The sequence below is a fragment of the Helobdella robusta genome (assembly GCF_000326865.2).
Source record: "Helobdella robusta unplaced genomic scaffold HELROscaffold_37, whole genome shotgun sequence".
Classification (NCBI taxonomy): Eukaryota; Metazoa; Annelida; class Clitellata; order Rhynchobdellida; family Glossiphoniidae; genus Helobdella; species Helobdella robusta.
This window is the reverse complement of record NW_008704785.1, coordinates 67,295-93,991: the sequence shown is the minus strand read 5'-3', so window position 1 is coordinate 93,991 and position 26,697 is coordinate 67,295. Positions and strand designations below refer to the sequence as shown.

At 33.8% G+C, this 26,697-nt stretch overlaps 3 protein-coding genes across 3 annotated transcripts; all 3 read right to left on the bottom strand.

Annotated features, from left to right (window-relative positions):
• Nucleotides 1-414: 414 nt before the first annotated feature.
• On the bottom strand, nt 415-3,700 carry HELRODRAFT_187232 (hypothetical protein). The gene is made up of 9 exons (XM_009023685.1): nt 3,681-3,700; nt 3,359-3,473; nt 2,815-3,001; nt 2,482-2,679; nt 2,076-2,299; nt 1,805-1,976; nt 1,601-1,681; nt 1,394-1,516; nt 415-1,201 (listed from the first exon to the last, which is right to left on the bottom strand). The coding sequence occupies exons 2-9, from the start codon at nt 3,470-3,472 to the stop codon at nt 1,041-1,043; spliced, it is 1,260 nt and encodes a 419-aa protein (XP_009021933.1). The 5' UTR covers nt 3,473; nt 3,681-3,700; the 3' UTR covers nt 415-1,040.
• A 1,295-nt stretch (nt 3,701-4,995) lies between these two features.
• HELRODRAFT_187231 (hypothetical protein) lies at nt 4,996-16,762 on the bottom strand. Its single transcript, XM_009023684.1, has 28 exons — nt 16,376-16,762; nt 15,152-15,297; nt 14,814-14,988; nt 14,414-14,520; nt 13,855-13,970; nt 13,507-13,621; nt 13,038-13,157; nt 12,667-12,721; nt 12,344-12,417; nt 12,045-12,203; nt 11,518-11,709; nt 11,256-11,394; nt 10,512-10,615; nt 10,239-10,316; nt 9,763-9,919; nt 9,204-9,293; nt 8,922-8,995; nt 8,627-8,761; nt 8,290-8,394; nt 7,908-8,093; nt 7,710-7,832; nt 7,526-7,597; nt 7,277-7,352; nt 6,911-7,003; nt 6,542-6,676; nt 6,290-6,452; nt 6,032-6,128; nt 4,996-5,891 (listed from the first exon to the last, which is right to left on the bottom strand). The coding sequence occupies exons 2-28, from the start codon at nt 15,287-15,289 to the stop codon at nt 5,745-5,747; spliced, it is 3,225 nt and encodes a 1,074-aa protein (XP_009021932.1). The 5' UTR covers nt 15,290-15,297; nt 16,376-16,762; the 3' UTR covers nt 4,996-5,744.
• A 735-nt stretch (nt 16,763-17,497) lies between these two features.
• HELRODRAFT_121032 (hypothetical protein) lies at nt 17,498-20,539 on the bottom strand (the record flags this gene model as incomplete). The annotated part of the gene is made up of 7 exons (XM_009023683.1): nt 17,498-17,605; nt 17,889-17,981; nt 18,261-18,557; nt 18,832-18,993; nt 19,291-19,379; nt 19,682-19,981; nt 20,326-20,539. Coding segments are annotated over 7 exons (1,263 nt in total), but the record flags the coding sequence as incomplete, so codon positions are not given.
• Between the last annotated feature and the right edge of the window lie 6,158 nt (nt 20,540-26,697).

The window sequence follows — 26,697 nt, the reverse complement described above, 5'->3', positions numbered from 1 at the left end:
ACATGAATGATGAAGAATTGGAAAGGTTTATTTTTTAAACTTTTTTAAAATTTAATGAAAATTGATGCTTTTAATTTTTATAAATTGCTTGTTATATATTTAAATTTAATTATGGCGTTGCTATTATAGATTTAATTGTAACTTATTACAATTAGGGATTGTTCATTAAATTATTTAGTCAAAATGAATTATTAAATAAGGATTGCAGTTGAAGAAATCTTGAAAGAGGCCAAAAAAGGGAAAGAGAGATTTGAACGTTTGGGACCAGAAGGATGGTCAGTAATATATATTTTTTTAATTATTTATAGACATTTGTTTCTGAAATTTTATATTTACATTAATTTTTATTCATAATTTACATTAATTTTTATTCATAATTTTAGTCAAAACATATTCAAGATACTATTATTTTTTGAAAACATTTTTTTTACTTTTAATGAACTTATTGGCACTATTTTTAGCACAATTAAATTCAAAATTTCTACAATACATTCATTGCAGGAAAAAGAAATCCACCATAAACAAAGTATTTCTAAATCGATACATCAAAAATTCTATATCATCGAATAAATGGAAAAACGATTCAGTAAAACGAAAATCCACACTCCAGAGTTTCAAACTTGAACAGGAGGAAAAGAAATTCAAATCCTCCAAACCAGATGGCAGTAATGACAAAAATAAATCATTTAACCGCAACACTAGCAACAATTTCAACAACACGTGTAATAAAAATGTGCAGTGTGTTAAATCAGAATGATTTTCATATGTTCATATTTTTATTTATCATACCTTTATACATGACACGTACATAGTAAAAGACTGTTTTTTTAAATAAAAACCAAGAAAATAAAATATGTGTATACAAATTATTGTGTTTGCATTATTTTTGTTTTAACTTGTGCTGGTGAATTTTGTTGTTTTATATGGAAGGTAAAGATAATTGTTAAAAATAATTCAATTTTTCCATCTAACAGTGAAATTTAAATAATCGTTAATAATAATGAAAATGATAATACAGCAAAATAGCAATAATAACTAATTTAATAAATATAAGGAAATATCTTATAATGAACTGTATCACAGTACGTATCCCAATCTGATCCGTACTTCTTCCTGCAGTGCGCGTCATCCCGCATTCCTCTGTGCACCAGCAAGTATGTGAAATAAATGGGATAGAAGTATGGGATTATGTGCTGGAAGCCTGGATAGTGGGATTGCACAATTTCATAACAATAATAGTTATGTGATTTTTTCGAATGTGATCCTTTATGCTTACTGATTTCAAAATATTCACTATCGGTGAATAATAGTATTATTTCTTTTAATTTAAAAGTAAATTTGGCAACAAATTTAAAAAAGTTAGTTTAATAGTGGAATTAATTTAAACGGAGACCTGTGACGAGTGACCAGGTCAGGGCCATGATGAGATCGCCCATGTAGTTGGGGTGCCTGGATAAACCCCACCAGCTACTCACCAACAGCTTCTTGCCGGATGATGTTCTTAACGTCTTCAAATCTACGAATATTTCAGCGATATATACTTACATTATATTTTAAATTAATAAAAATAATTAAACGTTCAACTATTTCGATAATTTACGTGATAACGAAGGGTTATGTGGATTTTTTCTGAATTCATTTTTTTGAGAATTCGACAGGCGGAAGATGGCGTATCCAACCACTGCAAATGAAAAAATTAAAGTTAAAATCTAGGTTATCTAGACGGTTATTTAAACTGATTTTAAAATGATTATTGAAATGAAATGAGTAGAAATAAAACAAAATTAAATTAAACAAAATTTACGATTTAAGAGGAAGAATGCGACTAGAGCACAGAAGCTCCATTGAATTTGAGGATGTTCGAGAAGGAATCTGGCTTGAAGAGAATATAAAAATGGCACCCACGATAAGTTTCCCATGACCAGCATCAGTCCAAGGCCGTCGTGGACTATATCCATCGTAGATAGAATTGCTTCCTGCTCAGATAACAAAGAAATGAAGTTATTTTCTAGCATTTGCATACATTAAAAAGTGTGTTAATCATTCACGATTAGTTGAAAATTATGGAGAAATACCTCATGCCAAAGAGCGTCAGCTACGTAGAAAGTGTGGAAGAATACAACCAACGCCAGCGAATAATTCAACGAATTGTGTTTCTGAAAATCTTCGATTAGGATGCAGAAATCCAGAATTATCCATCCAATCAGGCCGGGTCTGAGTTCGCAAAAGAATTTCAAGTCGAAATCTCCAAATCGAGGGTTTAACTCTCTGCCAAGAAAATGCTGATAGATGAATGAACCTAGGGAATGGAACGTTTATTGAATGTTTCTTTACTAATTTTGTTTCCAACCATGAGCCACATGTGCAAATGAAATACACAAGTAATCTATGAAAATCGATCATTTATTGAGAAAATATATGAATAAAAATAATATATCTTGAGTCAATTTTATAATAAAGCAAACGTTTAACACTCAGCACCTTTCACGTTTACAGAATCAGTCAGTTTGTCATAAGGTACACTGAAAGATTTGATGTACAAGAATAGAGACAGGGTAAAACTGAAGAAGATTGACGATACGATGAACGACAGATAGTGCTTGTAAACGAATGAAGTTGGCAGACCAAATATGTAGGCTACTACAAATGCCAGTACGGAAAAAATGAAACAGGAAAACCCTGAAAAATAAATAATTTTAAATGTCAATCACGTCCAACTTAATCATCCCAGCAATTCAAAAATGACAAAGCACAAAGGCAATGCATAATTCGCGTAACAAATGTCATTTCGAGGTGTACAAAATTCATCTCTACCATTGCACTTGTAGGAAAGCCTTTTATCATTCTTCAATGGCAGGCCATACTGAATACTGCCAAAAGGTAGTAGTAGATGTATGATTAGTTGGAAGAAGAACCATCCTGTGTAGATGAGTAGGGAGGTCGTGTTGAACATTTCTTCCATTGTCGGCATCAGAGGTAGCGTAAGAATACTGCACGAGCTCTGTGTTAGTCGAAAATTTAAATATATATTTTTGAAAACTGATTGATCAGTTGTAACGATTTATATAGCGCAATCTTAGCTGTACTTAACAAATTTCTATCAACATTTGACTTGGTGATTACAGGGCACTATCATATGCGTACGCCCGAAAACGCATCGCGCACGCACACACACACACACACACACACACACACACACACACACACACACACACAACATATATTGAGTAGAGCTTATGAACCAGGCATTCTTTTAATTACGTTAGTTAGAAGACTTTGCTCATTCAATTTTATAAAGAATTTCAAATGAAATGAATTATTTTAATGGGAAAAAACAAAGAAGCAAGGTCAGACTCACCTTCCCACATGCTAGGTTTAGATAAATAGTTGTGAGCGGCAGCACAGTCGTCAACACCAGCGTTCCAAACGTACCGCCGAACTCCTCAACCGCATTACTTTTCTTGTTCTTCATCCTTAATGTTAATTAAATGTATCGTACTTTTACAACAAATCGTTCAATTCAAATGTGTTAGTTGCGCGTTGAACTGATCTAAGACCTACGTAGAAAATACGGTTGCTCTAATCCTAATGCCAGGACGCCAATAAATAAATGTTTTAAATTATTATCTACCGAATTTTGAAACTATTCTACAACTCATGACTTTGTAAAAACGGCTTACTCTAATAAAACCAGTAACAGCACTTGAAACAACTAACTCACACGTTCTAACTGCCACAATGCATGCTTATTTATAACAAAACAAGTAACGATGCATCTCATTGGCTTCAATTAAACGCATGTCAAAACAGCTTTAAGCAGGTTATATAACGAACCGGTGTCAAATATAATATAGGTACATACATATACAGATAGAAAGAAAGGGAGAGAAGGAGAGAGAGAAAACTCAACTCATAAAGAATGCGGTGAATAAAGTATGCATTTGTTTGTGAGAATCACAGATATGATGTATTGCATGTATATTAAATATTTATATTTATTTATTATTTTAAAATAATAAAAAACAGATTACATATTGAATTTAAACAACTAAATTCCAATCTTTCTCAACGCTGGTTCTTAATTAAGTAAAATGAAAACATTTCTCTCGCCCAATAAGAAACAATTAAACAAATTTTCTGCAAATTTTACATAATATTAATATTTGAAATTTCTAAATTTGAAAAAATAAAAAATTATATAATGGTCGATGGAAGATTGCTGCAACTGACATTTTGTTGAGCGGTTGACGAACATTTTCATTGCTGCTTTGTGTTGCGCGACTCTTTCTGCGACAGCGTCGCAACATATGGTAGACCAGTTCTGCGACCTCCACGGCACTGGCAACTGTGATTCCTAGCCATAGGGACAACACGCCGCCCACAGTTCCTACCATCACGTCCATCAGCCTTCGGGATCCCAGTAAGGCAAGTTTTGCCTCATTATGAATCTTATCTCCAGTAGAGATTCTTCAATCTGCGTTAGGTTGGGATGGAGGGTTCTAATCTTTCTCTTGCTCATGTACTCGTTGTAGGCTTTTAAATAATCGACGCATCTCGTTCTAACACCAACATTCCTATTATCGATACATTTACTTTCTATGAAATATTTCTGAAATATTCTACATGACGCTAAACGAAGATTGATTACTGAAATATGCTGAGCTGAGCCGAAGGTTTTGGCCGATCAGGTGTTGAGACATATGAGTCGTATACAGTTTCGTTGTACGACATTGGACAATGCTCCTTGCAACCAAATTCAATATCGAGAAATATGACAAAGAACAGACGATCTTTTTCATAATTAAATCAACGGTTAACGACATACTATTTTAAAAGTTAACTAGAAAAATTACTCCGTCCCAAAACACACACACACATGATCATGGACCTAAACTTGCCTGTGCAGACCTGCGGAACAAATAAAAAAAAACTCGACGAACGGCGCGAGGCATACGTGTTCGCCAAAATGCCTCATATTAAAAGACAAGCAACAAACCAAGATTTATACACATTTTAATTTCGTTAAACACAAGTAATCATTCTATACGACGAAAAGACATATCTGGCACGCACATAAATTACGAAACTTCATCTTACATCAACGACAGTAACGAGCCAAACATCGAACGTACAGACTCGAAAATGATTCAGTCAGTAATAAAATAAACTATACGAAACATTTATAGGCGGTTGTACAGTAAAATAATGCATATACACACGCATATATCTATTGTATGTTAGAGTTATGTATGCTATCTTTGTATGTGTGTATGTATAATATAAATACGTATTTGCATGTAGTTTCAACACAAATACACACACACCTGAACATACCGCTCCTACTCAACACAAGGAAACACAATAACTCAATCAAAAATAAAAACATCTAAATAAATAAAATCATATTAAAACGACGAAGAAATAGTGTATGAAAATGTCTTTCACTAATCTCACGCAAACATACCATCCTCATCATCATGATAAAACTACTTAGAAAGAGTCGAACCAATCGATCAATAATTTAATCAGTCAGTCAATCAACCAAATTTTATTCAGCCACAGCCCTCAATGTCAGCCGAAGATATAAAAAGTAGCAAAAAAGCGAATACCTTGACTAAATATGCATATACACATACCATCTAGTCTTTAAATTTGTTCCATGAATACAACACATACACACACGCATGCAAAATTATTACTTTTCTGTCAACACACACACACACCACACACACATTCACACAAAGTTAATCCTGCATATCTTCGGGTATTTCGTGGGGTCCAATAATACCAGGTACTGTTAGTTGCACCTTCCTCTTCTCTTCCTGAGCCTGCAGAATGGCTGCTTCCCGCTCTTCCAAGAACAACCCGGTGTTGTCCTCACCAGCAAATTCCTGGTTTTGTAATAAGTGCAATATACTGAAAATAATCTCCCCTAAACAAGCTAATCAGAAGTATGTTGTAAATTTTTAATTATTATTAAATTAATGAGAATAAAAAGCGAAAATGACAAAAAAAAGTGTAATCTACAAACCCTGATTTGTACAATGAAATCTCTGAGATGCTCCTTGAACTGTGGGATGTCCTGGTTGAAACTGAACAAACCCTCTATGAAGACTTTTATCTGCTGGCTGCAAGTTCACGATCAATCATGCACAACATTTTACAATGATAAGAGAGATAGATAGATGGATAGATAGATGAATAGATAGATAGATAGACAGCTAGTTAGTTAGGTAAATGGATAGGTAAAAAATGAAAACAAACAAACAAATATGCAATTGAAACAAACTCATTGAGGTGTGGGAAAGCAGATTTGAGAAGGTTGGCGAGGAACTCCTGGACAAAGACCATGTTGTGTAGGACGTCGTAGTTCGGATTCAGTGGTGTTGTTATTTTATTCATCTCAACTAAACTGAACATGTAGGCTAGAATAGTCGCGTGCATAAGCAGGCCTGCAGGGTGATTTGTTAAGGATCAGGTTTCATCCAATCACTCACTCACTCAGTCAACCAAATCAATCAAAGTGAAAAAAGTGTCCAACCAGCACTATGTGAGCTGTCTGTGACGACAGAGAATATATGTTGGAGGACGTCTGTGTAATAGGTCTGGTAGAAGCTCTGTGCCGCTATCTCATTCAACGCTACGTTCTGCAACATCTGGTACAATATACTAAGACCTGCGTACACGTGTTGAATGTCAAGGTCAGTTATTATTATTATTAGTTTACCAAAACATTGTAGTATTATAACATTAAAAATAACACGAGTGAACGTAGAAACTAGATCAACAACACTATCCACAATGCTAGCAACAAAGACAACAATATCAGTACAGCAAATAACGCTAACCCAACAAATGAAAAATAACAAACATTTAACGTCACCACATCATAACAACAACAGCAACAAACCTGTGTCAGAAACATTCCTCATCGTGTGTTTGAAGCCCCAGATTATTGAGTCGAGAACTAATTTGAATTGGCTTGGAGGAATTGTCAGGAAGGCTGTTTAGTGATTAGTGAAGTGATTGAATGAAATGATAAAGGAATGTAATAAATGTAGTTAACATTATCATGATTTGTAAAGAAAAAACGAAATTGAAAAAAATTTCGCTTTTATTTTCTGCCACGAAAACACTTCATCAGATTGACAGATTTCTAAAATCATTAGCAGCTGAAAATATAAAAGCAACAACACTTCAACAACAGCTATGACATTAACAACAACAACGATGATGACAACAACTTTAGTAACGACAAAAAAAACAACGACCAAACCTGAGAAGCAATGAGAGTTAACAGCTTGTAACAGTAAAAAGAAATTGGTCCTATGCTCTGGGTACTCTTCAAAATTCTGCAAATAAATTACACATACCAGCAAATAATTAATGTCACCATTATAAAGTATTAGTGTCATTAAGTATTCCAATCATTAGGTTATACAAAGTATCATTACATGATAGTCAGTCATCATTTGGTGTTATGCATAGATGTCATTCATTATTGTAGCAGAATAGTACAACTTACTTTGTTGATCATGTCCAGTGTGCATTCGAAGACGGCATCAAATATTTGAGGTATATCTTTAGTTATGTGGTTCTGTGTGGAGGAGAATTTATTCATACATTCATTCGATCAATCACTCACTCAATCATTCATTTGATCAATCAATCAATCATTCACTCAATGATGATACTAGAAGTAAACATACCTCAAGTTTATTTACAATGGTGGCCATGGTACTCAGCACTTCGGGTTCCCTGGCAGATGGTACATTTCGTTGATAGTCCAACAAAACCGCATCTAATAATGGGGGCACAAAGTTCTCCGCAGCCTAAAATTATAATAAATTAATAAAATTATAATAAAATTAATAACAACGTAAACAACCAAAAAATCGACAACTGACCACTTGGGGCTCTATGCACCGACTGACCCATCCGGATATCAACTTGAGTATCTCCTTTTTCACAGTCCTCATACTCTTGATCAGTGGCTGTTTAGTGACCACTTCACCGTTGGCTGCTATGGCCCCGGAGACGTTCTCACTCATCACTTTGTATACATTCAACATGTCCAAGTACAGACGACCGAGCTGTCGAGATTAAAATGTAAAAAAAACATGCTATAAATACTGTTATTGCTACTAGACTATAATAATACTATTATACTTGCTACTAGCGTTAATATTTATAACGACAACACCAGCAACAACAGCAACACCAGCAACAACAACAACATTCTATCTGTTTGAGTGTTGAGAAAAACGAAAGCCGGAGATAAGATACCACCTGAATGATGTATGAATGACCGAGAGCCTTGCACGCTCGAACATTTGTCTTGAGGATGTTGCCTAGCTGTTTAACAGCATCAGGGTCTTTCAAAATGTCCACATTCTACAAATACATTATACTTACATATAAATAAATAAATGAACAAATAAATATATATATATATATAAATATTTATTCATTCAAAACAAGCTATAACCAAAGAAAAGAAACTAACAAAAAATAAAATAGAATGAATGATTGGAAAAATGATAGAGAGAATAAATTAACGATTGGAAGAATGAATGATTGAATGAACGAGCGAAACAGAGAAGGAAAAAGAAGGGACCAAAATAACCTTGGAAGCTTCCATAATAACATTGTCCCATACAGTGTTCGGAAGAAGCATGTACTTTTCTATTAGCTGGTTCTGTAAGGCCTGATCATTCTGAGCACTTATCATGAATCCAATAGCTTCGTAGAACGTGTGGACCTTATGTGTGTGTGTGTGTATGTATGTAATGCTGCTTATGTGTGTGTTTGTGTGTGACGTGTCCATGTGTGTGTATATATACATGTACATATATGTTATGCTGCATATGTGTGCGTGTGTGTCCAGTCCATGTTTTCACTAATTATTATTCGTTAGTTACCTGCTGAGGTTGGAGATCGCAGATGATGGAGTTTATGTTATTGAGTATCTCATCGATGAATGGAATCATCTCACCTGCATTGGAAAGGAGAAGCAGATTTCAAAATAAATAAATCATCAACAACTAATTAATTGGATAAATATGTTTTTAGAAAGAGAGAGAGAGAGAGAGAGAGAGAGAGAGAGGGGGGCAGACATACAAACACATTATTTAGTGTCATAATACAAACACCTAACTAACATGAAAGGTACAAACAAGTGAATGGACAAATAACAAACGCACCTATTTGCACTTGTACAAAATGCCTCCTACACTTTTGTGATATCTTGATGAATGTATCACACGCCATGTCCTGTACTCCATCATGAGTTTCTGTGCAAATGACGCGACGAAGATGGCGTTGCAATGATAATGACAATGATGTGATAATGACATTTATGATGATGCGAGTAATTTTTTATTTTTATTTCCAGTCATTTATTTGGTAAATAAGAAAATCTCCAGGAGATCTAAAAGAAAAATAACTTGTGCAGACCACCTCAATTAAAATGTAACTGAGTGAATGTTATAGCAAAAAAAATAAAAAAATTTTAAATGAATAATTCATATTGGAAAATAAAATATTTACATCGTTTCTCCAATTGTCTAAAACATTATATAATAGTAGCAAAAATCAAAGTAATATCACAAGTATGGAATAATAATAGCTAATTAAGTTTACAGGACACTTTCGAGAATTTTCGAAGTATGTATGCATGTATGTATGATTGTATGTGTGCATGCATGCATGTATGCATGTATGTATATATGCATGTATGTATGTTTTTGTCCATAAACTAACCGTGCATAAACTCAAACAGTTTGTTGACAACAGTTTTCAGGAACCTCCAATGAGCCCTGAGAAATCTGGGATACTGACCGACCACGTACATAATGTTCGAGGCTATGATGGCTTTGTTATCCTTACCTCTTTTCTGCTCGCACAACCCCAACAATTCCTGTGTTAGTGATTGTACGATTGGTCGGTTGGTTATTTGATTGTTGGCTGGTTGTATGTATGATTGGTCAGTTGGTTATTTGATTGTTGGCTGGTTGTGTTCGTATGATTGGTCGGTTTGTTATTTGATTGCAGTTTAAAATCTATTAGCATGTAACGTGATTACGCATCAACTGGATGTTTCAATTTAATAACAAATAAATTTTTAGAACAAATTGTACATAACTCTGACTATAAAAAGAAACCCAAAAAACATGATTGAATGGAAGAACAAATACACACAAATTAACAAACACATTGTATTATACATAGACAAAAACCTTGATGACTGTGACAAGAAATCTCTTCTCATCTTCTTCATGCATGGCGCCACTGATTGATCCAATGGCCCAACATAACTGTGATTAGATGGACAGATAAGTGGATAGTTAGATAGATAAATAGATCAATCAATTAATTGATAGTCAATTAATAAAACCAGTAAATTAATTCTAATTATATGTGTCATTACAGAACCGTTTAACACAATCAATCAACTAGCTAATCAATCAACTAGCTAATCAATCAATCAATCAATCAATCAATCAACCAACTGTATTTAGATTCTTCCACGACCATTCACTGCCGTTGACTTGGTTGTGAAGTTTCTCAGTCATAATGTTCTCCGTGTCCGTGTAGTCCAAGTGAGTTAGGTAGACTGTATGAGATGAACATCACCACCACCATCATCATCATTATCATTATCACTATATCATCATCATCATCACTATCAACAGTTTATATCATCACAGTAAGTATATAAATCATTGCTCTGAACGTTGTTCACTTTAACGTGGTGTAAATAATAAGCATGCATTAGAAATGAAAACAGCAGAAACTCTTTGACTATGATGAACAGTTATAAACAAATTGGCGTCAGTCAGTCAGTCAGGCAAGCAAGCACGAATAGATGGAAAATATGAAAATGTACTTGACGAAAACTGTGGTTGGTGGCTGTGGTATGTCCTGAGAAAGATGAATCTGTTGAGGTCATTTTAGCTGCTGCTAATATGAATGAAGAGGTTTTGCTCTTGTCACTCCAAAGTATGAAACAATTAAAATAACGTTGACTGGAAGATAGACAGAATGAAACAAAACCGAATGAATCTTCCAATTCCAACCAGGATAGCACGTATAGAATGGATATGTATTATATATCACGTGATTGCTTGCAAAAAGATGAATGAAGTAGAAGGTAGGGCATACGAATGAAACTCTAAAAGGTTTGGAGTCGGAGCAGAGTAAGCCATATATATTTATGACAACAGTGCACCAACACACAAAACAGCCAAATTTACCCAATGTCTCTCTCATGGTTTTGTACATGTTGATGGCATCTGTGTCCTTCATGAACTCTCTCACGACCTCTCCTTGCTCATTTTCAACGACGAGTACTTCCTCCGGTTTTGCCATCCTGGAGATCATGATTCTACGCACCTGCGACATTGTTGTTGTTGTTGGCGTCATCATTGATATTGTTGTTTAATCAAACCAACCAACCAACCAACAAATCCATCAACTAGCCATTTGGCCAATCAAACAGCCAGCCATACAACCGACCTTAGTGAGAACAGGTGTATAGAGAGATCTCCTGGGTGGCATATCTGCCTGCCTACTCACCAGGATGGGGTTGATGGGGGTGTAGGGGCTTTCCCTGTAGAGATCCGACGCCAGTGCATTCCAGTACTCCAAGCATATCTTGAAGATTTCTGTCTCCTCTACCTCTGAGATGAGAACTAAGTAGGACATTGACTGCATGGTTGAGTTGTTGTTATTATGATTCATTAATAAAATTATTTAATCAATTAATATAAGCTATTATTATTTAGTACCAACTAATAAATTACCAGCTAACTAAAAACAATATATAGAAATAACCCAACCTAAGGTAATAACTATGTACAGTTGAAACATTAAATAACAAAGAATATATACTGCAAAGCATATACAAATGTTTAGTGTACACATAAGCATACATACAGCAAGATACCAAGAAACTAACACCTACAAACACAGACAAAAATAAACAGATACACACACACACACACACGCACGTGCGCACACACACGCCAACATCCACTACCAACGTCCATGAGTGATTCAACAAGAGCAGGATTTTTTTCTATGAGTTGTCCATGCTCTTTGAGGAAGGTACATAGGAAGAGGCTGAGGTTCTGTATGAAGTTCTGCTCATCATCTCGACCGGCTTTGTACGCTGCTCTGATGTTCGTCGTTACTGGTAACATCTTTTAGTGTTGTTGTTAGTGATGTCATTGTTAATATTTGTTAATGTCATTTAGTATGTATGTAGGTATGTATTAGTTGAGTTTCGATGCTTTCAAAAATGTCTGTACTAATTTAGTAGTAGATAGATAAATGAACATACCTGCTTGAGTTGCTGCAATGTTGTTGTGAATATCTTAATGAACTGCTCGTCATATTGGGTTACCTGGACACCAGCTACACACAGAATGAATGGATTGATGAATGAATGAATGGATTGATGAATGAATGAATGGATTGATGAATGAATGAATGGATTGATGAATGAATGAATGGATTGATGAATGAATGAATGGATTGATGAATGAATGAATGGATTGATGAATGAATGAATGGATTGATGAATGAATGAATGGATTGATGAATGAATGGAGTGGATGAATATGTAAATTAATGAATGAGTGAATAAATAGAAGCATGGCTAACCTATTTCTGTTAAAGATTTCAGTGTAACATTCCTAAACAAGGGAACACTTAAGAACTGCAAGAAATATGGAATGACAGTTGACCATAAAAATAACAAGTTAAATAATATTCATCAATGAAAATTATTGTAAACTGTCCCTATACCCATTACCATGCATTATATTTAGCTACATTTTTAATGATGTCACATCCATGGAGAAGTTTATCATAAACAGAAAACTTAAAATTTATGAGAAATCAATTGAATTTTTACTTACTAAACCAAGCCATAAAAAAATAAATAAATAAAAAAGTTGACCAATAAATATATGTAAGCAAGCAGTGCAAAACTTTGCATGAACGATAAAAAAATTAAAAATGACAATACAAACCTTGAAGATGAGAGTGTGTGTTAGGTTAGTTTCAAAGACGTATCCCAGAGGTATCCAGTTAAGAAACCTCAGAAGGGTATCCAATGTAGCACCGACCAGTGAGGCATTCTGAGAGTTGTCCTGTGGGGGTTTTTTTTCAATTTGATCTCACTTTTAATGAATTTAAATTTAAACAATTTTATTTATTTAATTCATCTACCAATTTATTTACTTATTTATTAATATAACATATTAATTTAATAGGAAAATGTTTCAGAAAGCTACATGGAATAAAGTAGGAATGTAAAAAGAGCCTAAAAAAATGAATGAAAAACCAAATTTTACTAGAGAAAAATTTGAAATAAACTTGCTTGACTTGGCCAAAAAAGAAAAATACAATAATTAAAAAAACAAATATAGAGTAAAGTAAATAAACAAACAAAAAAGCCAAAATAAATGATGGCTATAAATAATCTTTTATGAAACTAACCATCACATACTGGCAGAGATCGAATATTTTGGCAAATTCACTGCACATACTCTCTTTGAGATGTTTGGCCTTTGTCTGGGTCATTTGGCCGCTCGAAAAGTCAAAAACTTCCTCACTGTCATGGTACATTTTTAAATTAAAATTATTAGTTGCTTACAATTTTTATGTGCAATTGTAGTGACCTGTTCATAACTTATAGAAAATAAAATGATGGTGGTAAATAAAATAAGAATGATAATACTGAACAACTATGACAAAATGATGAAGTTACAATGATGATTGCATGCAATGATGACTATAGTGAATGAATGAAAATTGTAGTTGTGTGATAAAGTGATGATACCAAACCTTAGAAGTTTAAGTATGATCATATTGTTCTGGCAGAGGGATTCATTCGTTTTGCTGGCCCCGACGATGTCACTGATAAACGTCGGCCAGTTATGAGGCCATTCATATTTCAATATCTTCAAATTCGTCGAGGAAATCATTTTTTAATAGTGGGGCATTTACATTAAATCAAATTCTGTTTACTACTCACCGTCAATGTATTGTTATACGTCTTTTTAAAATACTGAGGTATTTTTATATAACATCTAAACACTGCATTAGTACAAACAATATATATATATATATATATATATATATATATATATATATATATATATATACATACACCATCATCGCAAAACAATGATGGTGACATCATTTGCACGAATAGTAATACATAATCAAAACCATCAACTAAACCAAGTGATCAACCAGGTGATCAACCAGACAGACAGACAGATGAGGCATACAACCAAAAATTGAATCATAACATAACTAATTAGACAAACATCAAACCAACCAGCCTGTCACTCAATCAGCAAACCAGACAGCCAACCTACAAATCACATGCACATCTCACCTGTACGAGGATCATGTTCAACTTGCCGAGGTAGACCTTTTCAGCCTCGGCCATGTTGGCATCAGAGGATGTCTTGATTATCAGACTGACTATATATTTTCTTATGCCTGGTCACAAATACAATAACACAAACTTTTTGATAATCACTATGATTAAAATTTATAAAATAATAAATGTGAGTAAATCATTGGCAAAAAGATTAGAGCATTATTGTAAGAATTCTGATAGACATTTTATAAAATTATTTTAATATAAATTCCTTAATACAAATGGCCAATGGAGATGGAAGCAACAACTTGAAACAAAGCAGAGCGTTTGAAAATGAAATGCTTATTAGATGAGACATAATTGTGTACATTAAAAAATTGAAACTGTATAAAAATTAATAACAAATCTGAACCTTCGCATTGTGCTCTAGGCAGAACTTTCCATCTTATTTTGATGACATTTTCAAGAATTTGAAGAGCATAATATTTGGTCTGTTGGTTGCTTGAGAATTCGAGGATGGTGTCGACGCGAGTCCACGCATCGGGGTGCTCCTTGAACGTTGTTAAGATTTCCTGGGCCATCCTTTGCTGTTGTGTGCCAGATTAATTAAACGTTTTCATCTTTAACAAGTTATATTACTAATTGTTTCACATACAAAAATCAGAATCAAGAGAGTTTTTGAGACCATTCATTGCAAATTTATAAATTGTAAAAATATGAATTTAGAGAATTGATTTCCCGATAATTTACCTGTGGTCCAGAGGCAGAATACATGCAATTGACAATGGTATCCAGTAACTGGATGTCAAATTTCTGGTTAAAGTCCAAAAGCTTGGAAGCCTGCTCTGCTAAAGAATTCATCGTGGGATCGCCTTCAAGACTAGGCATCTGTTGGACTGGAAAACAAAATATAAAAAGATTTTTTAAATGTAGCCAAAAATTATTTCCACAAAAATTTCTTAAACTCTTCAAGTTTCTGTTTAATTCTTAGTTTCTTAAACTGAAGGTTAATAAAATTCATTTTTTCAAATGTTAACTACACTAAATTTAAAAGGTATTGTGGCTTCTCTTAAACTGGTAATGACCAATTACTATTAGATAGTTGAACACGTAAAATATTTTGTAAAAATTAGATGGCTCCAAGTTTACAAAGAAAAAAGATTTCTTGAATGAAGCCAAATGTTTCTTTGATATGAGCTCTAACAGAGTGATAGTTGAGGAATGTTTTATGTTAGTAATTAAATTAATATTTTCTTCATTGAAAGTTAAAAATATATTAGTAATTTTTAAGGATTTCAACAAATGGCGATCAAATGAAATTTCCAAGAAAGATGTAAAATCTTGATAACTGAAGACGATTTGTCCGATGATTCTGACAATGTTAGTAACTAATTTTTTTATTATGCATAATCATGTTGAATTTATTTTAGTTTATTTATTATTATTATTTCTTTATTTATTTATTTATTACAATTTAATAGATGAGAATCTTCTCACTGTAATAGTGGCGCCAGGCACTTTACCGTTACACCACCCTTCCGCTCGAAATATTATTTAAACAACATTTAAATTTTAAAATTAATTTATTTTAATATTAGCAGGAGCTAGAAATAGTGCCCAATAATTTTTCTATGAGCATGGAAATACAGACTAAGTAAATAATTAATATAATAAATCTAACTATTTCATATCATGAAATGCATGAAAGTTTATTTGCCCAGCTTTTTATTTTTTTGTTAAATTTGAAATCCAGTTGAGAAATGCTTAACTAACTTCACACACCTTTTTAATTAAATTTAAATAGTTGGTGATTAAACTAGAAAACAGTGCCGACGGCCAGAAAATTACGAGCTTTAGAGTTTTGATTGAACTTTAATAAAATCAAAATTTTAAATTAAAAGCCATCATTTGACAATGAATGTTGAAATAAATAAAATAAACAAATTCGTAAATTCGCGCCAATCGTTTGCTTACCTTTGAATAGAATTTTGTTCCGATGAGCGATTGACGAATTTGACGGAAAAACCAATGTCCGGACTGGGGAAAGAACAAAAAAGAAACAAATAATGAAGAAACGTGAGAATGGATGAACTCATATGCGGGATTATCATTAACGATGAACCGGTTCTAACTGGAACACAACGCCATACTCGGGATCGCTCTTGGAAAAAACCCAACGAATTACTTTCAAAAAACGTCTTAAAAAGTATTAAAAATTATTTCTAAATAACGCAGCCGAAGCGAATTTTTATTTTACACTCAACTTTTGCAAAATTAAAAATTTATCAAGGCTAAATAAAAAAAAAATTTAACGGAGAATTTGTCGACTTTTGTCGCCGTTTTCTGCAATTCTATTGGTCCGATTGTAACATCATTTAAGGGATGGGCGTTATTATTTAAACATGTGACCGAAATAATTTTTATGACTTAAGCATGTCATAACACAGAAATAAATAAATAAATGATTACTTCTTGTATAAACTTCTAAACATCTATTGTTAGATAAAATTGTCATTTTCATGAACTTAAATAATTGGTGTATAATTAAATAATTGATTGAATTGAATTGACTGAATTGAATTGAATGTTCAGTGATACATAACGCTAACTATTCAATCGGATCAAGTTGCTATGTTAATAATTTCAAAGTTTCCATTAAATTAAACATTTTCATGTGCACACACACACGCGCGCGCGCACACACACATAGCAGTACAGATTTTTATATTATTATTATATAAGCATCGCACGTTTCTGATGTTATTAATATGATTTATATGATTAATATGGATAATATGATTTATATGATTAATATGATTTATATGATTAATAGCCTATGGTTAATATGATTTATATGACGATCTCAAACGAGTGTTTTGCCTCAAAAACATGGCTGATAAGTTTTAAAGATTTGTAAAATGTAATTTAATTTGTTGGGATTGCCTTTGTGGATCCGTCAATGTTATTATCACCTAGGTTCGACTGGTTTAAATGAAGTGACGATGAAAGCAATGATGACGATGATTATGATGACGATGTCGATAGGGATGGTGTTGATGATGATGATGATGAGGAGGAGGAGGATGACTCCCCACTTTTAACGTACTGCGGAAGACTTCCATGTAAAACGACATCTTCTGTGATGATAATCTCCACAATGTCAGACTGTGGACAATTGAACATAGGGATGAGAAGAAGCTGTTCCTATTTGCGTGTGTGTGTGTGTGCGTGTGTGTGTTCGAAGATGTAGGTATGTACACAGGTGTGATGGCACATATCGTTGCATTGATTAACTTTGTGTTCGTTTTGAACACAGAGCGCATGAATGAACGCATCAAACTCACTGCATATGATGCGAGGGAATCATTTGCATTCGAACACTGTTACTTCAATAGCACCGCCAGACGTCTTTCTTAACGATAGCGCCGTCTGAAACAAATACGAAAGAGCATGCTGAAAGAAACATCTGACGACATTTCTCACCTACCATGACAGATTTCAGCCCCCTGGCACCTATCTGCTTCTCGATGGCCACGCGAGCCACTGCCCTCAGGGCCTCTTCAGTGAATGTCAACTTCACCTGCGTTTGTTGGTGGCAGACGTTTTCTCATTCGTTAACTTCTTTCAATCGTTAATTTTGTTATTTATTTCTGTTCATGTGCATTTGAACGAAAGCTTTCATCGTTTCATATCATTGAATTTGTATAGGCTTGCAATTTTTAATTTCTGTAATCAATTGATTATTCTATTAACCAACTAGTCAAGCAGCAGAGTGAAGAAGCCAACCAGCAAACTAAGCACCAACAACAAATCATTCATTTAATTCTATAAAACAATAATGAAAATCAGCAGCACATACGCTGTCCATGAGGAGAAGGTGTTGGTACTGAGAGACGAGCGAATCCTTGGGCTCAGTTAAGATGCGGACGAGGACGTGTGCATCCAGGTGACAGAATGGCACGATCACCGGGAACCTGCCAACAAACTCGGGAATCATTCCGAATTTCACGAGATCTCTCGATTCGATTTGATTCAAGAACCAATCACGCGACTGAGTGTCGTCATCGAAACTGTGGTCACCGTTGTAGCCACCACCGCTGCTGCTTCTTGAGTGTCTGTGGATGGGCTGGATGGTCTTGGCGTCGAATCCAAGTTGCTTGAAAGTTAAAACGTTACAGGTTGTGCAATATTTTATTGGTTTTAAACTAAAATCAACAAAATTAAATAACTTTTATTTACTAACTTAATATTTTTACGAATTATTTAATAACTTTACTAAAGTAAATAATTTTGATAAAATGATTCAGACGCTATCATAGCTTAAATGAATTCAATACAATCCAAATCAATAAACATTGTTTCAAAACTGAAAGCTAAAATTTGAAAAAGTATTGAAATAAGATGAAAAAAACCAGCAAAAAATCTCAAACCTTGTAATCCTTCCTGTTTTTTATGATCGTCTGCATGCCGTCAAAAGCCCCGGAAGCAATGAAAAGAACATTCGTCGTGTCAAACGTCACAGTCTCACGAGACTTCGAAGACTTCGATTCGGGAAGGTTGATGCTGGTTCCTTCCAGAAGTTTCAACAGTCCCTAGAGTTTATTAGTGAATTAGTGAATCAAATTAAACTCTGTTTAACTCTGATTATAAGGCATGGCTGTTGAAATTGATTATGCTTGCCAGCATATGAAGAGAATGTTCTCTTCTATAAAATAAACGCTTGTTATCGGCCTAAATTGATTTCTAGAGATTGAATCCACACAGCAATTTGCCGTAATGCACACGGCACGATTGTTAATAACTCGTGAATAACAATAGCAAATAAATGACAGAGTGAATGTTATTGTACGGAGCATTAAAGAAGGAAAGCAAGTGAGGAGGGCACGCACCTGTTGAACCCCCTCTCCACCAACGTCCCTCATGTGACCTATGACCTTCAAACTGCAAATCTTATCGATCTCGTCGAGAAAGATTATACCTGTGTGTGTGTGTGCGTGCGTGGTGTGTGCGTGCGTACGTGGTGTGTGTGTATGTGTGTGCGCGTGTGAGGTTGTAAGTAGTGGAATGTTTTCGTAGTTGATCATCTTATTGTCTTAATATTTCATCTGTGGTGCTCCATTGACCTGAAAACTGCCTGACAACGTCATCATAAACACGAATAACCATTCTTTCGGTTTCAAACGAGTGTATGAAATTAACAATTAATTTATTATTAAAATGCTAAATCGCGAGATAGTTAGTTATTCATAGAAACGGCAAGCAGCATCCAACCCATCCTACCTTTCTGAGCTTTCTCAACGTCATAATCGGCAGCCTGCAGCAGTTTGTAGACCACAGTCTCCACATCCTCTCCGACGTAGCCTGCTTGCGTCAGGGCCGTGCAGTCGGACACGGCAAATGGAACATCCAGCATCTTGGCCAATGTCTTCACCATGAATGTCTTTCCACATCCGGTTGGTCCCACCAGAATGATGTTGCTCTTGTCCAATACGGGCTGTTGTTTGGCTTTCAGTTTTTGTTGCAGCTGCTCCTCTTGCTGAAGTTGTAATTGTTGTTCTTGGTGCTGTTGTATCAACTGCGCTTGTTGCAGTTGCTGTTCGAAAGTCTGTGACGTCAGCATCTGCAGCTGCGATCGTGTTACGTCATCCTCGGCTTTCAGGATGCTTACTTTTTTTATTTTGTCATCGTTTCGACTGTTGCTGCTGCTGTTGCTGCTGCCATCGCTGCTGCTGCTGCTGCGAGGTCTTTTGTTGGTTTTTGTGCTGGAATTGTTGTTGTGGTTGTCGTCAGTTGCAGAAGTTTTGGCTTGTTGGAGTTTGTCCAGGGTCAGCTTGAATTTCGATAAGATTTCTGAGCCATTGCAATTTGTTCAAGAGAAAAACTATCAAATAATACGATTACGATGTGTTTTTTAAGAGATGAACGTAGAAACTGACCATGATTTTGCTGCTGCATGACATCGTTCGGGAAGAAGTTCGTCTTCCTTCTCAGCCTCCTTGTAGCTGCCTGCTGACTATGCAGCATCATGCAGTTGTGTCTGATCCTCTTGTAGTGGTTGTAGACGGCCACTGACAGCACCTTCTTCGGATGATCCTGCCCGATGATGAACTGATCGAGGAAGCTGTTTATCTGTGGCGGTCAGTTTTGGGATTTGGAAGATTTGAAATTGTACGCAGAGAAATGATTATGTGGAAATAATCATTATTATCATCTTCATCATCGCATCGTCATCGTCGTCGTCGTCATCAGCAGACACGAACTTGCATGGGAGATGGGAGGTTGGCAGTAGTAGAGGACTGATGGTGCAGTTGTTGCTTCCTCTCCTGCAAGGACTGCTTCAGCGTCTCAGAGCAGAACAGATGCTTGCAGTTGTCACACTTCACAAAAGTTGGTCCTTGTTTTTACATTTTATTACAAAATATTGATAAGATTGGAAAATAGGCAGTAAAAAATTACAAAAAACTGAAAAATAATTTAAAGGCGGCTACACCACCAACCATGACTCATAGTTTCCAGGTTCATGCGCAGTTTATCCGAGCCACACTTGGGACAACATGTGCCATCGTCGTCGTTGTCGTCACCTCTCTTCTGCTTGCTGGATTGCCTGCTGATGCAGCGAAAGTTCTGCCTGCCAACGTCCCACTTCTTATCCAACAGGATTGCGTTCCTGAAACTTCTGCCGCTAGCGGTAGTTGTGGCGTGATTGCATTCAAATATTATCATTCTGGCTTATGCCAGATGGAAAAATGATTCGACGAATAGTCTGATCGACAAGATCCACAAACAAATTAAATTTACTAATTAAAATCTCAAAATTATTTTTTAAAATATAAAATTATTAAACTCATTTTGATTTATAATATGTTTTATATTTCATTTCTTAGAAATTTTGTTAGCATGGATTGTTAGCAGGGCAACCTGTTGAACGGATGCAAAGTATTGTTTGGCCTTACGATCAAACTTCTGACAGGAAACACCGAAGATGACGCACTTCGAGTTTTATTGCGAACTGATTTCATTTCAACGAAATATTAAAAATAAAAAAATATTAAAAATTAATTTTAAATAAACCCAAAAATTATCACAAAAAATTTTTCTACAAAGAAAAACTCAAACAATTTCAAATCAAAAATAAAAAGTTTGAAGATTGTAGCGATTAAAACGTAAAGGATTATAAAATAATTGATATAAAATAAGAAAAAATAATTGGGATTTTAAAATAATCGAATTAATAATAGTTATTATGAAGAAATTGATTTAGTAATGACTTTGTTTTTTAGAAATGAAGATGATCTAAGTCTAAGTAATTGAAGAAAAAAAATGGAATGGTTATCAGATAAACCAAATATACCGCAACCATCGTTAGCGCGTCTTCCGTAGCGTTCTAACTGTCGAACACAATTCGGGATGCGTTTCGTATTTTTAAGTAAAGAAAAAATCATTGTTAGGAATTCATAAAAATAATAAAATAATAATAAAATAATAATAAAACAATAATAAAATAATAATAAAATAATAGTTAGACAACAGTCATTAGTTTTTGTGTTTTTTAAAGATGTTAAAAGAAATTGTAATAATGTGGATTTAGATAATAATTACAAATTTGAAAAAAAAATTCAAAAATATGATTTATTTAGAAAAAGATGATAATATTGTTGTTTATTTCTATTTGAGATCGATTTCAATAGATATAAACATAATGACGTTCCAGTTGATCTCGATTCATGTAGTTCCTACCGACAAAATAATAATTAACGAAAGTAATTAGTAATCAAATTAGGATCGTTACAAGGAATTACAAGCATTATGGTAAGTTCAGTGACGATTAGGAATGCGACAGTTCCGAATCCGGGTTCGAATCTAGAAATTCAGATCCGCGGATCCCAAATTGAGGATCGATCCAAAATGTTACGTGTCCAAAATCAACCAAAAAGTGTTAACATTTTTGAAAGTTAATTTACCTAGGATAAAACTATCTGATTAGTGAATAATTTAACCTTGACTGTTTTGATATTCACGTGTGTGAGAATATTTGGAGTTTAGTAAATCTGAAGGAATGGTTTCTAACTGTGTCCAATATGAAGAACATTACTACTAACAAGTTGATACATCTGCGTTTTATAATTATTTGTTTGGTTCGTCAGAGTAGTGTTTTGAAGCAGCATTTTTGGTTTTAGGATTGTATGCAAATCGGATCCAGATTCGAATCCGTCATTAAGATTTGGATCCAGATACCACGGATCTCAAGTTCTTGGATCCGTCCTATTCTTACTGACGATAATAACTTGGAAATGTATGAAATAACATTAATGAATTAATTAAATAACACATCAATTAAAGTAAGTAATTAAATGCGGTTGATTAATTAATGATTAATAAATCTCACACCTTGAACCTTTCCTCGATACTTATCTTTATACAAAACCATGAAACGAATACTACTTTGTTACTATTTACTACCTCTTTAGTTGTTGCTAGTAAACGAACTGAGATTGATACACAATGCATCGGAGCGCATTAGGTTTTCAGAATGTTTATTTAGAATACATCTTTCCTCAACTATGCCCTATGCCTCAGCTCAGATGAATCAATATAACACACACACACAACAACACGCACGCACGCACGCCAACACGCACGCACACGCACACAACACGCACGCACACACACACAATAAACGTAAGTGAATAAACGTGAAACCATGCGTCACAAACACATAGGCACTCACGACAGGCCGAGATGTTTTTGCAATCGAACTCAGTCTCTGCGAGGCAGCACCAGGCAACTTTAACCATTCGGCCATCACGCCTTATGTATAATTCCATACGCTTCATTTTATTAGCAATAAGGTTTTCAACAACATATATAGAAAAGATATCTTATATACATTTTTTTACAATATATAACAGTTTTTATGGCTATACAGTCTCTAACGTCATATATAGAATACATTCTTTGTATACATTTTCATACATTATACAACAATTTTAATAGATATACAATTTTGAATGAGTTGTATAGAACGAGAGCATACAGTACTGCTGTTTAAAGAGAGCAAATGATGCATATGCATTCAGACTCTCTCTAGCATTCACGTATATCTCTCCTACGTGTATGAACTTGGCATTCATTAGTTATTTGGGTCAGTCAAGTTCAGCGATAAAAAAAAACTTCTTGAAATGAGTTAAAAATTATTTTAAATTGATGTAACCAGTGCAAATTTTCATTCTAAATACAATTTTTACAGAGTTGATTATCTATCAAAGCTGAACCAAGAAAATTTATATAAAGTTCAGTCGAATTTATCTGCACTGCTATTGGTCCAGTCGTGAAATGGCTCAGAGATGAGCGAGATATCCATTTAACTTATAATCAAAATTTATTTTATCACAATTTTATACGTAAATTTTATTTATTGTCAAATATTTCTAAATAAAACAATCATTTCACAAAGCATAAATAATTTAAAAAACTACTTAAATAACCATTTTTATCATAAGAGCGCAAACACAAACCAAGCTAACAGCTGAGGAAGAAGAGCATTTATATGCATGTATGCATGCATGCATATATGTATGCATGTATGTATGTGTGTATGTATGTATGTTATGCATACATGTATGTATGTATGTATGTCTTCGTATGCATGAATGCATGCATGTATGTATGTATGTATGTAAGTAAGTATGGATTTATATATGTATGTATGTATGTATGTAAGTATGCGTGTATGTATGTATGTGTGTGTGTGTGTGCCTATGTATGTGTGCATATTGTGGTTGGCTGACTGTATAAATGCAGTTGAAACAATTAAATATGGCAAAGAACGAAGTGCTAATATGTTCGACTGAGTCTTATTTATTATTAATTTATTTCGTTAACTCTCACAGCAGTTAAATTTACTTTTTAATTTATTATTTGATAATATTAATTAATTAATTAATAAATTAAATTCAAAGTCAACAACAGCTGCGTTATTTTAAGTTTTATATTTAAATTAAAACAACAACAATAATAATAAAATAATTATAATAAATTAATTAATTCAATTGAAATAGATTGCGCAATTTTTTCTTAGTAATTATAAATTAATTAATTAATTTGGATATGAAATCACACCGCTAAAAAACTAAAACAACATTACCAAGTTAGTCGTTAGTCACTTTGGATTTTTTTCCTATTATGTAGTTTAAATCACATGTGCGTATTATTGTTGGTATTAAAATTGTCAATATTATTATGATATAACTATGTGTTTAATATTTATTATTTTAAATTATAATAATTTATTATATTATTATTTTTTTTATGATTTTACATAATTTAATATTTTATTAATATGATCGGGGAAGGGGTACAAATTTTTGACGAAGCCACTGAATATTTTAAATAATATAGACAGATTGATGTGAGTGACTGTGTGTGTGTTTGTGTGTGTGTGTGTGTGTGTGTGTGTGTGTGTAGGTATCGATTATATGCATTTTAATATTATAATATAACATTACTACTTATCCATTGAATCGTTTGTTCGTTCGATCATTCGTTCGTTCATTCATTTATCCATTCGTTCAGTCATGCATTAATTGGTGTTTCATAAAAAAGAAATTTGTACAGTAGAAACTCCATAGACAGTTTTGATAATGCTGGTTTGTGAGGTTCATTCCTTTGTTCGTTTTCATCGATTGACAGGGCAGCAATAAGAATTGCATTCATCCATTAATTCATTCATTCGTTTCTACATTCATTCATTTATTCATTCATCCATCATTCATCCTTTCGTTTGTTCATTCCTTCATTTTGAAAAACGTTTTAATAAAATTGTAAAAAAAAATTCTCGAACAAAAGGTGAAACATTAAATTTCGCCGTTCATTGTTAGCAGTAACACTTGAAAGCAGAACATAATCGAAATTATTTTTGCAATTTTCAACTTTTGTCTGAAGTTTAAAAAAGGGAGATCCTCAAAGGAAGAGAGAGAGAAAGAGAGAGGGAGAGAGAGAAAGAGAGTTGTTTATTGTTTTTTTGTCATGTTTTCATTGTTGTGCAATTTGCAATCTGTTACAAGATGTCGTAATGCAACGTTTGTAGTTGCTTTCGTTTTGCTTCGATTTTTAAAAAATTTCCTAATGAATAGTTAAAAAATGGAATGAAAAGAACTTGCGCGCACACACACACACATATACACACACTGACACACACACACTGACACACATACGGACACAAACTCACACACACACTAAATAAAAATCATTGTAAATGACAGACTAATCGAAAAGAAAAAAAAACGAACAAACAACAGAAATCTGTTGAAATTAAACAAACGTGTTGTAGACCCACTTTCCCAAGTTGAAGGTTCTTCGTTCGTTCGTTCGTTCGTTCGTTCGTTCATTTATTCATTCATTCATTCATCCATCCATCCATCCATTCATCCATACATTCATCTATTCATGATATATACAGCACACATATATGCACAAGCATACACACATATGTATGTGGGTGTTTGTGTTTGTGTGTGTGTTGGTGTGGGTGTATATGCATGTGTGTTATTTACGTAATAAACCTCTGCAAAACAAGTTTGGATAGCTTGATCAGATGTGAGTTTTTTTATCTTTCTTATCATTTCGTTGCTGTTGTTTGGTTGTTGTTTGATGATGTTGTTGTTGTTATTGTTGTTGTTGTTGGTTGTTGTTGTTGTTGAAATTTTTTTTTGCTCCTTGAAAAGTAAAAAGGAAAAATTTTGTTTCTTCAGTTCTTCAGTATGAAGGGATTTTAATTTGTTCTTGGTGATAACTGGCTGGCTGGTTGTGTGTGTGTGTGTGTTTGTTTGTTTGTGTGGGTGTGTATGTGTGTAAATGTACGTGTAAATGTGTGTCTGTCTGTCTGTGTTTGTGTGTGTATGTGAATGTTCCTTTTAGGTTTGTAAAGTCTTTTCGTTTACTTTTTTGTTGTTGTTATCAACAACAACAGTAATACTACTACTTTACTCACCACCACTACTACAACTACTGCTGCTGTTGATGCTGCTGCTACTACTACTATTACTACTACTACTACTACTACTACTTCTATTAATTTTCTAGTATTGAAAGATTTGATTTAATGCATCTAAAGATGTTTTAACGTTACACCAATGCTAGCTCTGACGTGCTATTTTTAAATTTCTACACATTAGAATTATTTTATTTATTTATTTTTATTTTTATTTGTTTTATTTATATTTATTTATTTTATCAATTTGTTTTTCCGTTGCCTTTTGAATGAATGAATGAATTGTTGATTGATTGACTGATTGATT

Excerpts from the sequence above, each read along its gene's own strand:
- HELRODRAFT_187231 (XM_009023684.1), bottom strand. The coding sequence starts at position 15,289 with ATGCCTAGTCTTGAAGGCGATCCCACGATGAATTCTTTAGCAGAGCAG. Across the intron at positions 7,833-7,907 it reads GGTGCATAGAGCCCCAAGTG|GCTGCGGAGAACTTTGTGCC; the intron begins GTCAGTTGTCGA and ends TTATAATTTTAG. Across the intron at positions 5,892-6,031 it reads ATTTCATTGTACAAATCAGG|GAATTTGCTGGTGAGGACAA; the intron begins GTTTGTAGATTA and ends TTACAAAACCAG.
- HELRODRAFT_187232 (XM_009023685.1), bottom strand. The coding sequence starts at position 3,472 with ATGAAGAACAAGAAAAGTAATGCGGTTGAGGAGTTCGGCGGTACGTTT. Across the intron at positions 1,682-1,804 it reads CGCATTCTTCCTCTTAAATC|TGGTTGGATACGCCATCTTC; the intron begins GTAAATTTTGTT and ends TTTCATTTGCAG. Across the intron at positions 1,202-1,393 it reads GACCTGGTCACTCGTCACAG|GCTTCCAGCACATAATCCCA; the intron begins GTCTCCGTTTAA and ends CCCACTATCCAG.